This window comes from Manis pentadactyla, chromosome 3, assembly GCF_030020395.1.
Source record: "Manis pentadactyla isolate mManPen7 chromosome 3, mManPen7.hap1, whole genome shotgun sequence".
Lineage (NCBI taxonomy): Eukaryota > Metazoa > Chordata > Mammalia > Pholidota > Manidae > Manis > Manis pentadactyla.
Genome location: NC_080021.1, coordinates 111233280 through 111248624, shown reverse-complemented (window position 1 = coordinate 111248624; position 15345 = coordinate 111233280). Strand labels below are relative to the sequence as shown.

The window sequence follows — 15345 nt, the reverse complement described above, 5'->3', positions numbered from 1 at the left end:
TTAACACTTTTCTTTACATATTATAATCATTTTTTCACCTTGTTCTCCTACTGTTCTGTAGATGCTCCAGGAGAAAGGATCTGTTCTACCTCCTTTGTATACCTCTGTAGCTAAACAAAATGTCTGGCATCTAAAAGGTGTTCCATTCATGTTTATTAAATAATGAATTAATTGAACTGCATAGATGTCAAAACCAAGGTTTGACTTTTATCAGTGTATAATACACACACAAAGGGGCATCATTTAAAATACTGAGGCAAGTCTTATGAGTATAATGGCCCCGCAGTATATGCTTTGGATGACTACTTTCAGTTAGTATGAATATAGTTTGACAATCATATAATATAGCACAAAAACCAAAAGTATAAGAGAAATGGTTCATATCAACAGTGAAGTCAAATTGTGCTTTTTGGCAGATTGGTAATTGCTTTCACATTTTGGGGGGATGGAGTAAAGGAAGATTGTAAAAACTTGGCATTTTCTGTATTTTGCTTCCTTATATACTAAAAATGTAATAATGCTATTATTACATGATAATCTATAGATGCTTAGTTTTTCCTTTAAGCATACTTGGATCCCTTTTTCTCATATTTAGATTCAAAATATGTTTCACTAAATTCTACTGAGGAAGAATTTCAGATATTCTGTTCTTATTTGTAATCAAAATGTAATATTCCTCTCTTTCAGCTAACTGGTGGTAGGGAAAGATTATTATATGAACTTGATTTGGAAAAATCATTAGTTCAAGATATGGTAAGGTTATTTATATTATTTCCTAATATATTTGAATGCAGAAATTCAATTTAATCAAGAAAGTTTTGTAAACTTTATTTGTAACTGTTTACTGTGAACTCTTCATTTCATCTTTATCAAGAATCTAAATGTATGCATAATAAATATTTTTAAATGATCATTTTTAAGAATATAGTTTGAGTAGCATACTACATAATAAATATACTTATTATGTGGAGGAATTTTATGTAAGGAATAGTACTGCATTTTAAAGTAGTGTGTAACATCTTTGGTTTTTATTATGGAGATTAAAAAAAAACATATGAGAGCCCAATATTTTTGAAGGATTTGTTATTTTTAGCTACAAATTGCCATAAGGGACAACAAAAAAAGAGCCCAGCTAGATATTTTGGCATTCTGTGTTAGTCTCATAAGAAAACACTGCCTTTTTATGTTCTTTTAAGGGAACTTTCCAGACGGCTGGTCTTTTATCAGTTGACTGCCCACCCCCAGGCCCCGCCACCTCACCCCCTGCCCGGCTTATGGTGCTACACTTGGGCTTTCAACTGATCGCCACTAGTATGTCTTTGTTACAGTAAACTGACTGTGTTTATTATAATAAAAAATAAAACACAGCTTGACTTGCGTTCTAAATGTGCTTGAAAAGAATATGATACTGTTTAGAAGAGAAAAGGTTGTTCATAGGAAATCAACACCACTTCAGATATTGAAACATGCCCTTTTTTACAGCTTGTCACACTTTGTGCCAAGTCATGACTGTTTCCCTAACTCTGTTTTGTTACTCTCAGCACCATGTGTTTTGGGTTCCTTGTCATAGAAATTAATGCAAAACAATGCTGGGGACTACAATAAAGCCTTCTATGAAACCAACTTGGGAATGCAGGCGACGAAAAAAATTATGGTTCACTGTTCACAGAAACCATGCAAATATATTATTTGGAACCCTCTGCCCTCCACTTTTAAGTATCTGGCAAATAAAAATTTTCTCCATTATTTGAGTATACTTGGTCAATTTCATCTGTCCCACCCACAGCCTCTTCTGTCATTTCTCCAAAGTCCAGGAGTTGCTTCTGAAAACAAAGAGCTAAATGTGCACGTTGCCATTAAAATTGAAAGTGTTTTTATAGAGTGGGAAGTAAATGTGAGTTTGTTAGCAGTACTCAAGAAGAAATGGAACTACTTAATCAGTGAGTCTGTGCCTACACCATGAACAGGCCCCATAGTTTTCAAATTACTTTGCCTCTTTATTTGAACTGTACGTGTTTAACCGGTGTTATTATGTTGCCCACAGGGGAACCAATCAAGTTTTACGTTGTTGTTTAGCAGTTTTGCTGAGCACCACGCTTGTTGCCAAGCAGCAAGGTCTTGCATCACAAACCTCACGGCAGCCAAGTCTTCAGCATGCTCTGAACTAGTTTGGGGGTTCAAGTGTTCAGTAGAAAGAGTGTGCCCCAGGTTCTTCTTGTGACCAAAGTTCCCATGGCATGCTTTGGGCCTGTCAAGGTCGCTGTTTGGTGCGTCCTACCCTCCAGGGGCATTCTGTCAGTCACTCAGAAGGAGGCTGGTTTTGCGGCTCTGTGGTCCTGCTGTTTCTAGCCATAGTGCTTTCTCCAGAAATGGGGACTTCTGGACTGACGATTGCACCTAGATGGAGGAGTGGGAGAATTATTGAGCAGAGCCATTTTGTAAAAATTAAAAACTTTCTTTAGGTTTTTAATTTCCCATGCTCTTCTATTACTGTTTTCCAATACTGTTTATTTTATGGCCTATTAAAAGCCTAATTTTAAAAGTCAAAAGCTGGTATGCAAAAGGCATGGCTAATAAGGTAAACAATGAAATATAGACCGATTATGTCCTTAGATGGGCTTTAAGAGGTACATGTGAAATAATCTTTTATTTTCCTGTGATTCCTATGCTTAGTGGCTTTCATTCACCTTTTTATAACTGAGATATTATTGCCATATAACACTGTATCAATTTTAAGTGCACAACAAAATGATCTGATGCATGTATATATTGCAAAATGATCACAAGTTTTGTTAACATCCATCTCTTCACATACTTACAATTTTTTTTCTTGTGATGAGAACTTTAAGATTTATTCTCTTAGCAACTTTCAAATATACAAGAGAGTATTGTTAACTATAGTCATCAAGCTGTATATTGTATTCCCAGGACATTTATCTTCTAACTGGAGGTTGTACCTGTGACCACCTTCACCCTTTTTGCCTACCCCCCACCTCCCACCTTTGGCAACCACCAACCTGTTCTCTGTATCTATTATAAATTCAGAATATTTTAGATTCCACATATAAGTGATCATATGATATTTGCCCCCAAAAATGAACCACATGTAAACTTCAGAGTTTATACAACTCAGACTAGACTATAGACTTAAATGTAAAATGTAAAACCATAAACTTTCAGAAGAAAACATAAGAGAAAATCTTTGGGATCTATGACTAGGCCAAGAGTTCTCAGACTTGATACCAAAAACTCCCCAAAAGGAAAGATTGAAATATTGGACCTTGTCATAGTCTGCTCAGTGGGTGTAATAAAATACCATACCCAGTGGATTCAACAACAGACATTTATTTATCAGAGTTCTGGAGGCTGGAAGTTCAAGATCAAGAAGCCAGCCATTTGGGTATCTGCAGAGAGCCGACCTCCTGGATTGTGGATTGCCACCTTCTCCCTGGGTGCTCCCACAGCCCTGCCTGTGAAGAGGGGAGGAAAGAGGAGGAGGGAGGAAGAGGGAGAGTGAGCAACAGAGAGCTAGCTAACCTAACTAGCTAGGGACCTAATCTAAATCTAATTACCCCTCAAAGGTCACACCTCCTAATACCATCACATTGGGAGCTAAGGCTTCAACATATGAATTTTGCAAGGACACAAGCATTCAGTGATAGAGCCAGGACAGGAGTACTGTCTTTTTGAATAAGCCCACCTGCCAGCTCCAAGAGACCTAGGTTTCAATTTACTTAGGCTAAAAGCATCCTCCAGAGGACACGTCAGCAAGCCACAGCCCACCTTTTCCCCGACTCCTCCCCTCAAAAGCCTGCCAAAAACCTGGCCATAAAAAGCCTCTTAGCCTGTAAGAGACACCTTCTTTGTTCTGTTCACCAGAACAGAGGGGTCCCTCTCAGGTTTAGCAATAAACCTGCTTGGACTGTTGATTTCATGTCCCTTCTTTTCCAACCAGACTACATCCACACCTGTGAGAACCCAGCACCACACAGAGGGAATAAGATACAAGCTGTGGCCCAGCGGGACCTGAGCGCCCCTCACCCCAGCTCCCAGGGGGAGGAGAGGAAACGGAGCAGGGAGGGAGAGGGAGCCCAGGACTACTGAACACCCAGCCCCAGCCATCCGAACCGGAGTACAGACACACAGTGCTCGGGGTGCTGGATACTAGGGAAACAGGACAGTAAGACCTGTGAGCGGGTCCCCGCAGCTGGCGGCCCTGGGACAAAGAAACGCGAGTGCTTTTTGGAAGTCTTAAAGGGACAGGGACCCCACAGCTGGACGGAAGAGTACCGAGACACTTAGTCTAGCAGCTGGGAATCCCAGGGAACTCTGGGTGCCCTAACCCCCTGGGAAGCCCCTCCCGCCTGTTTCCCCTCCAATGCGGCTCCACCATATTGGAGCAGCAGACTGAGGCTGGCTACACCCATAGTAACCATGGAGCTTAACTCCACAGTGGCCGGGCAAGAATCAGAAGCCCTGTCTGTGCACAGCTACCCAGCACAAGCCGCTAGAGGTTGCTGTTCTCCCAGGAGAGGAAGGCCACAAACCAGCAATAAGGGACATTCTCCCAGCCAACACACATGCCAGCTCTGCACAACTACCTCTATCACTATGAAAAGGCAGAAGAATTTGATACAGACCAAAATGACAGAGTCAACTCCTGAAAAGAAGATAGACCTAACCAGTCTTCCTGAAAAACAATTAAAATAAAGGTCATAACCATGCTGACAGAGCTGCAGAGAAATATACAAGAACTAAGGGATGACATCCAGAGGCAGATTACAGAAATGAAACAATCTCTGGAAGAATTTATAAGCAGAATGGATAAGAAGAAAGAGGCCATTGATGGAATAGAAATCAGAGAACAGGAACGCATAGAAGCTGACACAGACAGAGCTAAAAGGATCTCAAGGAATGAAACAATACTAAGAGAACTGTGTGACCAATGCAAAAGGAACAATATCCGCATTATAGGGGTACCAGAAGAAGAAGAGAGAGAAAAAGGGATAGAAAGTGTCTTTGAAGAAATAATTCCTGAAAACTTCCCCAAACTGGGAGAGGAAATAATCGATCAGACTACAGAAGTACACAGAACTCCCAAAAGAAAGGACCCAAGGAGGACAAAAAGACACATAATAATTAAAATGGCAAATATTAAGGACAAGGACAGAGTTTTAAAGGCAGCTAGAGAGAGGAAAAAGGTCACCTACAAAGGAAAACCATCTGGCTATCATCAGACTTCTCAACAAAAATCTTACAGGCCAGAAGAGAATGGCATGAAATACAATGAAATGCATATTTAATGCAATGAAACAGAAGGGCCTTGAACCAAGAATTCTGTATCCAGCACGACTATCACTTAGATATGAAGGAGGGATTAAACAATTCCCAGACAAGCAAAAGTTGAGGGAATTTGCCTCCCACAAACCACCTCTACAGGGTATTTTAGAGGGACTGCTCTAGATGGGAGCACTCCTAAGACTAAACAGATGTCACCAGAGAAAATAAAATCACAGCAAAGAAAGCAGACCAACCAAATACTAACTAAAGGCAAAAAATAAAATCAACTACCCACAAAAGCAGTCAAAGGAAACACAAAAGAGCACAGAATAAAACATCCAACATATAAAGAATGGAGGAGAAGGAATAAGAAGGGAGAGAAATAAAGAATCACCAGACAGTGTTTATAACAGCTCAATAAGTGAATTAAGTTAGACACTAAGATACTAAAGAAGCTAACCTTGAACCTTTGGTAACCACGAATCTAAAGCCTGCAATGGCAATAACTACATACTTTTCAATAATCACCCTAAGTGTAAATGAACTGAATGTCCCTATCAAAAGACACGGAGTAATAGAATGGATAAAAAATCAAGACCCGTCTATATGCTGTTTACAAGAAACTCACCTCAAACCCAAAGACATGTACAGACTAAAAGTCAAGGGGTGGAAAAACATATTTCAGGCAAACAATAGCGAGAAGAAAGCAGGGGTTGCAGTACTAATATCAGACAAAATAGACTTCAAAACTAAGAAAGTAACCAGAGATAAAGGAGGACATTACATAATGATAAAGGGCTCAGTCAAACAAGAAGATATAACCATTATAAATATATATGCACCCAACACAGGAGCACCAGCATATGTGAAACAAATACTAACAGAACTAAAGGGGGAAATAGACTGCAATGCATTCATTCTAGGAGACTTCAACACACCACTCACCCCAAAGGACAGATCCACAGGGCAGAAAATAAGTAAGAACACGGAAGCACTGAGCAACACAGTAGAGCAGATGGACCTAATAGACATCTATAGAACTCTACATCCAAACGCAACAGGATATACATTCTTCTCAAGTGCACATGGAACATTCTCCAGAATAGACCACATACTAGGCCACAAAAAGAGCCTCAGAAAATTCCAAAAGATTGAAATCCTACCAACCAACTTTTCAGACCACAAAGGCATAAAACTAGAAATAAACTGTACAAAGAATGCAAAGAGGCTCACAAACACATGGAGGCTTAACAACACGCTCCTAAATAATCAGTGGATCAATGACCAAATCAAAATGGAGATCCAGCAATATATGGAAACAAATGACAACAACAACACTAAGCCCCAACTTCTGTGGGACACAGCAAAAGCAGAATTAAGAGGAAAGTATATAGCAATCCAAGCATATTTAAAAAAGGAAGAACAATCCCAAATGAATGGTCTAATGTCACAATTATTGAAATTGGAAAAAGAAGAACAAATGAGGCCTAAGGTCAGCAGAAGGAGGGACATAATAAAGATCAGAGAAGAAATAAATAAAATTGAGAAGAATAAAACAATAGCAAAAATCAATGAAACCAAGAGATGGTTCTTCGAGAAAATTAAAAAAATAGATAAGCCTCTAGCTAGACTTATTAAGAGGAAAAGAGAGTCAACACAAATCAACAGTATCAGAAACGAGAAAGGAAAAATCACAACGGACCCCACAGAAATACAAAGAATTATTAGAGAATACTATGAAAACCTATATGCTAACAAGCTGGGAAACCTAGGAGAAATGGACAACTTCCTAGAAAAGTACAACCTTCCAAGACTGACCCAGAAAGAAACAGAAAATCTAAACAGACCAATTACCAGCAACGAAATTGAAGCGGTAATCAAAAAACTACCAAAGAACAAAACCCCTGGGCCAGATGGATTTACCTCGGAATTTTATCAGACATACAGGGAAAATATAATACCCATTCTCCTTAAAGTTTTCCAAAAAATAGAGGAGAAGGGGATACTCCCAAACTCATTCTATGAAGCTAACATCACACTAATACAAAAACCAGGCAAAGACCCCACCAAAAAAGAAAACTACAGACCAATATCCCTGATGAACGTAGATGCAAAAATACTCAACAAAATATTAGCAAACCGAATTCAAAAATACATCAAAAGGATCATACACCATGACCAAGTGGGATTCATCCCAGGGATGCAAGGATGGTACAACATTCGAAAGTCCATCAACATCATCCACCACATCAACAAAAAGAAAGACAAAAACAACATGATCATCTCCACAGATGCTGAAAAAGCATTTGACAAAGTTCAACATCCATTCATGTTAAAAACTCTCAGCAAAATGGGAATAGAGGGCAAGTACCTCAACATAATAAAGGCCATCTTTGATAAACACACAGCCAACATTATATTGAACAGCAAGAAGCTGAAAGCATTTCCTCTGAGATCGGGAACTAGACAGGGATGCCCACTCTCCCCACTGTTATTTAACATAATACTGGAGGTCCTAGCCACGGCAATCAGACAAAACAAAAAAATGCAAGGAATCCAGATTGGTAAAGAAGAAGTTAAACTGTCACTATTTGCAGATGACATGATACTGTACATAAGAAACCCTAAAGACTCCACCCCAAAACTACTAGAACTCATATCGAAATACAGCAAAGTTGCAGGATACAAAATCAACACACAGAAATCTGTGGCTTTCCTATACATTAACAATGAACCAACAGAAAGAGAAATCAGGAAAACAACTCCATTCACAATTGCATAAAAACAAAAAATACCTAAATACCTAGGAATAAACCTAACCAAAGAAGTGAAAGACTTATACTCTGAAAACTACAAGTCACTCTTAAGAGAAATTAAAGGGGACACTAACAGATGGAAACTCATCCCATGCTCATGGCTAGGAAGAATTAATATCGTCAAAATGGCCATCCTGCCCAAAGCAATATACAGATTTGATGCAATCCCTATGAAACTACCAGCAACATTCTTCAATGAACTGGAACAAATAATTAAAAAATTCATATGGAAACACCAAAAACCCTGAATAGCCAAAGCAATCCTGAGAAAGAAGAATAAAGTAGGGGGGATCTCACTCCCCAACTTCAAGCTCTACTATAATGCCACAGTAATCAAGACAATTTGGTACTGGCACAAGAGCAGAGCCACAGACCAATGGAACAGACTAGAGAATCCAGACATTAACCCAGACATATATGGTCAATTAATATTTGATAAAGAAGCCATGGACATACAATGGCGAAATGACAGTCTCTTCAACAGATGGTGCTGCAAAACTGGACAGCTACATGTAGGAGAATGAAACTGGACCATTGTCTAACCCCATATACAAAAGTAAACTCAAAATGGATCAAAGACCTGAATGTAAGTCATGAAACCATTAAACTCTTGGAAGAAAACATAGGCAAAAACCTCTTAGACATAAACATGAGTGACCTCTTCTTGAACATATCTCCCCGGGCAAGGAAAACAACAGCAAAAATGAACAAGTGGGACTATATTAAGCTGAAAAGCTTCTGTACAGCAAAAGACACCATCAATAGAACAAAAAAGAACCCTACAGTATGGGAGAATATATTTGAAAATGACAGATCCAATAAAGGCTTGACGTCCAGAATATATAAAGAGCTCACATGCCTCAACAAACAAAAAACAAATAACCCAATTAAAAAATGGGCAGAGGAACTGAACAGACAGTTCTCCAAAACAGAAATACAGATGGCCAACAGACACATGAAAAGATGCTCCACATCGCTAATTACCAGAGAAATGCAAATTAAAACTACAATGAGGTATCACCTCACACCAGTAAGGATGGCTGCCATCCAAAAGACAAACAACAACAAATGTTGGCGAGGCTGTGGAGAAAGGGGAACCCTCCTACACTGCTGGTGGGAATGTAAGTTAGTTCAACCATTGTGGAAAGCAGTATGGAGGTACGTCAAAATGCTCAAAACAGACTTACCATTTGACCCAGGAATTGCACTCCTAGGAATTTACCCTAAGAACACAGCAATCAAGTTTGAGAAAGACAGATACACCCCTATGTTTATCGCAGCACTATTTACAATAGCCAAGAATTGGAAGCAACCTAAATGTCCATCGATAGATGAATGGATAAAGAAGATGTGGTACATATGCACAATGGAATACTACTCAGCCATAAGAAAAGGGCAAATCTTACCATTTGCAGCAACATGGATGGAGCTGGAGGGTACTATGCTCAGTGAAACAAGCCAAGTGAAGAAAGAGAAATACCAAATGATTTCACTCATCTGTGGAATATAAGAACAAAGGAAAAACTGAAGGAACAAAACAGCAGCAGAATCACAGAACTCAAGAATGGACTAACAGGTACCAAAGGGAAAGGGACTGGGGAGGATGGGTGGGTAGGGAGGGATAAGGGGTGGGGAGAAAAACGGGGGTATTAAGATTAGCACACATGGGGGGGTGGGAGAAAGGGGAGGGCTGTACAACACAGAGAAGGCAAGTAGTGATTCTACAACATTTGCTATGCTGATGGACAGTGACTGTAAAGGGGTTTATAGGGGGGACCTGGTATAGGGGAGAGCCTAGTAAACATAATATTCGTCATGTAAGTGTAGATTAATGATACCAAAAAAAAAAAAAAGACAGTTTCTGTGTGGGGACCTCCAATGATTCCTACACAAGGGTATAAAGGGCTTATAAAAGTGTAGGCAAAGGGTCTGTTTGTGTTTATACAGAGGATCAAAGCCTAATTGGGCTACCCCGAAAATGAACTAAGATACGATATGAAAAAGAACTTCCAACATCAGCACTCTCTGGAAGTCTCATGCCAGAAGATGATCATCAAAAAACCCCAACAAAGATCCACGCACTGCTACAGCTGTAGATGCACTCATACCACCAGTTCCTGGACTTGCCATTGGAATGAAGAAGGAGATATCTAAACTGGCCTGTGCATACAGTGGAACAACAAATTTGACTGGATCTATGCTGTTGTAACTCAAACAAGAATTAGGAGAAGTGCAAATTGTAGCGTTCCAAAATCTTACAACTACAGACTATTTACTGTTAAAAGAACATATGGGATGCAAACAGTCCCCAGGAATGGGTTGTTTTAATTTGTCTGATTTCTCTCAGACTGTTCAAGCTCAGTTGGACAATATCCACCATATCATAGATAAGTTTTCACAAATGCCTAAGGTGCCTAACTGGTTTTCTTGGTTTCACTGGAGATGGCTGGTAATTACAGATATGCTTTGGTTATGTAACTATACTCCTATTATATTAATGTGTGTGCACAATTTAATTAGTAGTTTAAAACCTATACATGCTTAAGTTACTCTACAAGAAGATATGTCAAAGAAATAATCAATCTTCCCATGTTTTCTTCCATCTGCTACTTCTATAGCTTTCCTTCTTCCTTCCTAATTACAACCCTTAAATAGAATTCGTGTCTCATATCAAATTAACCGAGTATCATAATTCTTCCAAGTGGTAAAGATACCTCAAGACAAATGCTGGGCATAGAAGCCACAGGGCATAAATATCCAAAGAAGTGAAAAGCTAACCTTTTCAAACAATAAGGCTTCTCTCTCACTTACCAACTTTACATTTCCCTGATTGGCCCTGGAAGATGACTGGTTAGCCAGAGACGGGAAAGATTCCTCAAGGGAGGAACAACCTAAGACAGGCACAGTTGCAGGGGGGCATCAGGTGAGAAATTGGGAATCAACAGAGGTGAGGCTTAGAACCTCACCCCCCCTGTTCTGAGAGAAATCTTATGCATATGTGGATGTTTTATTGCCCTTGTGTAGGTTGGATTAACACATAGTCTACAGGCACACACCTGATCATCTACATTTGCTCTCTTACAACACTAAACTATGTTTTCTACCTGTATCTTGTATCTACCTACCACTTCAGCATTTTATTAAAAATAATAATAATAAAGAGAGAAATGTGGTGTGCACGTATAAATCAAGTATAAAAATCAAATGAGTATTCATATTTGAACTGACTGTTTATAGTTCATAATGCATGAGCAAAACCGAAAGCTTCTGTGATGACTGCCCTTGTACTGTTCACCATGTAACTTATTCACTATGTAAGAATTTGTTCTCCATGTAAGAACTTGTTCATTATGCTTCAGAAGATTGGAGACTGATGAAAATTAGGCTTGGGGTGGATTAATGATTGTGCATTGAGCATTGACTCCCCTATACAGAATTTTATTGTTAACAACCATTTGGTCAATAAATATGAGAGATGCCCTCACAACAACAACAAAAAAGTACACACTTCCAATTGTAAACTAAATACGTAACCGGGATGTAATGTATAGCATAAGGAATATATTCAAAATATTGTAACAACTTGGTATGGTGATAGCTGGTACCTAGAATTATCATGTATATAAATGTTGAATCACTGGGTTGTACACCTGAAACTAATGTAATGTAATACTGTGTGTCAACTACCCTTCAATAAAAAATAATTATCTACAAAAAAAAAAAGGTTCTGTACAGCAAATAGAACAAAAAGGTATCCTACAGTATGGGAGAATATATTCATAAATGACAGATCCGATAAAGGATTGACATCCAAAATATATAAAGAGCTCACTTACCTCAACAAACAAAAAGCAAATAATCCAATTAAAAAATGGGCAGAGGAACTAAATAGACAGTTCTCTAAAGAAGAAATCCAGATGGCCAACAGGCACATGAAAAGATGCTCCACATCGCTAATCATGAGAGAAATGCAAATTAAAACCACAATGAGATATCACCTCACACCAATAAGGATCGCCATCATCGAAAAGACAAACAGCAACAAATGCTGGCGAGGTTGTGGAGAAAAGGGAACCCTCCTACACTGCTGGTGGGAATGTAAATTAGTTCAACCATTGTGGAAAGCAGTATGGAGGTTCCTCAGAATGTTCAAAATAGAAATACCATTTGACCCAGGAATTCCACTCCTAGGAATTTACTCTAAGAATGCAGCACTCAAGTTTGAAAAAGACAGATGCACCCCCATGTTTATCGCTGCACTATTTACAATAGCCAAGATATGGAAGCAACCTAAATGTCCATTAGTAGATGAATGGATAAAGAAGATGTGGTACATATACACATTGGAATATTACTCAGTCACAAGAAAAAAACAGATCCTACCATTCGCAACAACATGGATGGAGCTAGAGGCTATTGTGCTCAGTGAAATCAGCCAGGCAGAGAAAGACAAGTACCAAATGACTTCACTCATATGTGGAGTATAAGAACAAAGGAAAAACTGAAGGAACATAACAGCAGCGGAATCACAGAACCCAAGAATGAACTAACAGGTACCAAAGGGAAAGGGACTGGGGAGGATGGGTGTGTAGGGAGGGATAAGGGGGGTGGGAGAAGAAGGGGAGTATTAAGATTAGCACACATGGGGGGGTGGGAGAAAGGGGAGGGCTGTACAACACAGAGAAGACAAGTAGTGATTCTACAACATTTTGCTATGCTGATGGACAGTGACTGTAAAGGGGTTTATAGGGGAGACCTGTTATAGGGGAGAGCCTAGTAAACATAATATTCTTCATGTAAGTGTAGATTAATGATAACAAAAAAAAAAAGAAAGAAAGAAAGAAAAGGGGGATTACTCCCTGATAGGATAAAACTATCTGTAAATCAATGATTAATGCATGCTTTAAATATCCTTAATTTTGATCACTTAAAGGGTGTCAGATGATCGGCTATGGAGGTACATTTTTCTGATAATATTCCTTTCTCTTAAAAAAAAAAAAGCAGTTCCTGTGTGGTGACCTCCCATGAGTTCTACACAATGGTATAAAGGGCATATCAAAGTGTGGTCAAAGGGTCTGTTTGTGTTTATACAGAGGATCAAAGCCTAATTTGGCTACCCAGAAAATGAACTAAGATACGATATGAAGAAGAACTTCCAACATCAGCACTCTCTGGAAGACTCATACCAGAAGATGATCATCAAAAAACCTCAACAAAGATCCACGCACTGCTACAGCTGTAGCTGCATTTATCCCACCGGTTCCTGGACTTGCCATGGGAATGAAGAAGGAGATATCTAAACTGGCCTGTGCATACAGTAAAACAACAAATTTGACTGTATCTATACTGTTGGAACTCAACCAAGAATTAGGAGAAGTGCAAGTTGTAGCGCTCCAAAATCTTACAACTACAGACTATCTACTGTTAAAAGAACATATGGGATGTGAACAGTTCCCAGGAATGGGTTGTTTTAATTTGTCTGATTTCTCTCAGACTGTTAAAGTACAGTTGGACAATATCCATCATATCATAGATAAATTTTCACAAATGCCTAGGGTGCCTAACTGGTTTTCTTGGTTTCACTGGAGATGGCTGGTAATTATAGACCTGCTTTGGTTATGTAACTGTATTCCTATTATGTTAATGTGTGTGCACAATTTAATTAGTAGTTTAAAACCTATACATGCTTAAGTTACTCTACAAGAAGATATGTCAAAGAAATAATCAATCTTCCCATGTTTTCTTCCATCTGCTACTTCTATAGCTTTTCTTCTTCCTTCCTAATTACAACCCTTAAATAGAATTTGTGCCTCATATCGAATTTACCGAGTATCATAATTCCTCCAAGTGGTAAAGATACCTCAAGACAAATGCTGGGCATAGAAGCCACAGGGCATAAATATCCAAAGAAGTAAAAAGCTAACCTTTTCAAACAATATGGCTTCTCTGTTACTTACCAACTTTACATTTCCCTGTATGGCCCCAGAAGATGACTGGTTAGCCAGAGATGGGTAAGATTCCTCAAGGGAGGAACAACCGAAAACAGGCACAGTCGCAGGGGGGCCATCAGGTGAGAAATTGGGGATCAACAGAGGTGAGGCTTAGAACCTCACCCCCCCTGTTTTGAGAGAAATCTTATGCATCCGTGGATGTTTTATTGCCCTTGTCTAGCTTGGATTAACACATAGTCTACAGGCACACACCTGATCATCTACATTTGCTCTCTTACAACACTAAACTATGTTTTCTACCTTTATCTTGCATCTACCTACCACTTCAGCATTTTATTAAAAATAATAATAATAAAGAGAGAAATGTGGTATCCACATATAAATCAAGTATAAAAACCAAATGAGTATTCATATTTGACCTGATTGTTTATAGTTCATAATGCGTGATCAAAACCAAAAGTTTCTGTAATGACTGCCCTTGTGCTGTTCACCATGTAAGAACTTATTCGCTATGTAAGAATTTGTTCTCCATGTAAGAACTTGTTCGTTGTGCTTCAGAAGATTGGAGACTGACAAGAATTAGGCTTGGGGTGGATTAATGATTGTGCATTGAGCATTGACTCCCCTATACAGAATTTTATTGTTGTTAACAACCATTTGATCAATAAATATGAGAGATGCAAAAAAAAAAAAAAGAACAAAGGAAAACTGAAGGAACAAAAGAGCAGCAGAATCACAGAACCCAAGAATGGACTAATAGTTACCAAAGGGAAAGGGACTGGGGAGGATGGGTGGGAAGGGAGGGATAAGTGCGGGGAAAAAGAAAGAGGGCATTACCAGTAGCATGTATAGTGCGTGGGGGGCACGGGGAAGGCTGTGCAACACAGAGAAGACAAGTAGTGATTTTACAGCATCTTACTACGCAGATGGACAGTGACTGTGAAGGGGTATGTTGGGAGGGACTTGGTGAAAGGCGCAGCCTAGTAAACATAATGTTCCTCATGTAATTGTAGATTAATGATACCAAAATAAAAATTTTAAATTAAAAAAAAAAAAAGAAGATCCACCCTATAGTGACTTGAACCTGCAACTTACCCTCTAGCCCAATTCCCTTTGAGGTTTTCAGTTTGGGAGGGATTCACCCATGGCCATTTTGGTTTGAGCAGACCTCCTGGACTCATAACAGTGTTGATTTAACTAGAACACATGGCAACTCAAAGTTACTGTACCCTGCTACATAGTAGGCAACGATTTGTTTTAAACACTTATTGTTGTAATGTATTATGTAACACACATAT

General features: G+C 39.0%; 1 protein-coding gene across 1 annotated transcript in view; it reads left to right on the top strand.

Moving 5' to 3' along the window:
- Positions 1 to 15345, top strand: part of C3H10orf67 (chromosome 3 C10orf67 homolog) — a 109832-nt gene that overhangs the window by 73499 nt on the left and 20988 nt on the right. The window contains 1 exon segment of the mRNA XM_057499353.1: positions 688 to 753. Within this exon segment, the coding sequence (XP_057355336.1) occupies positions 688 to 753 (66 nt within the window).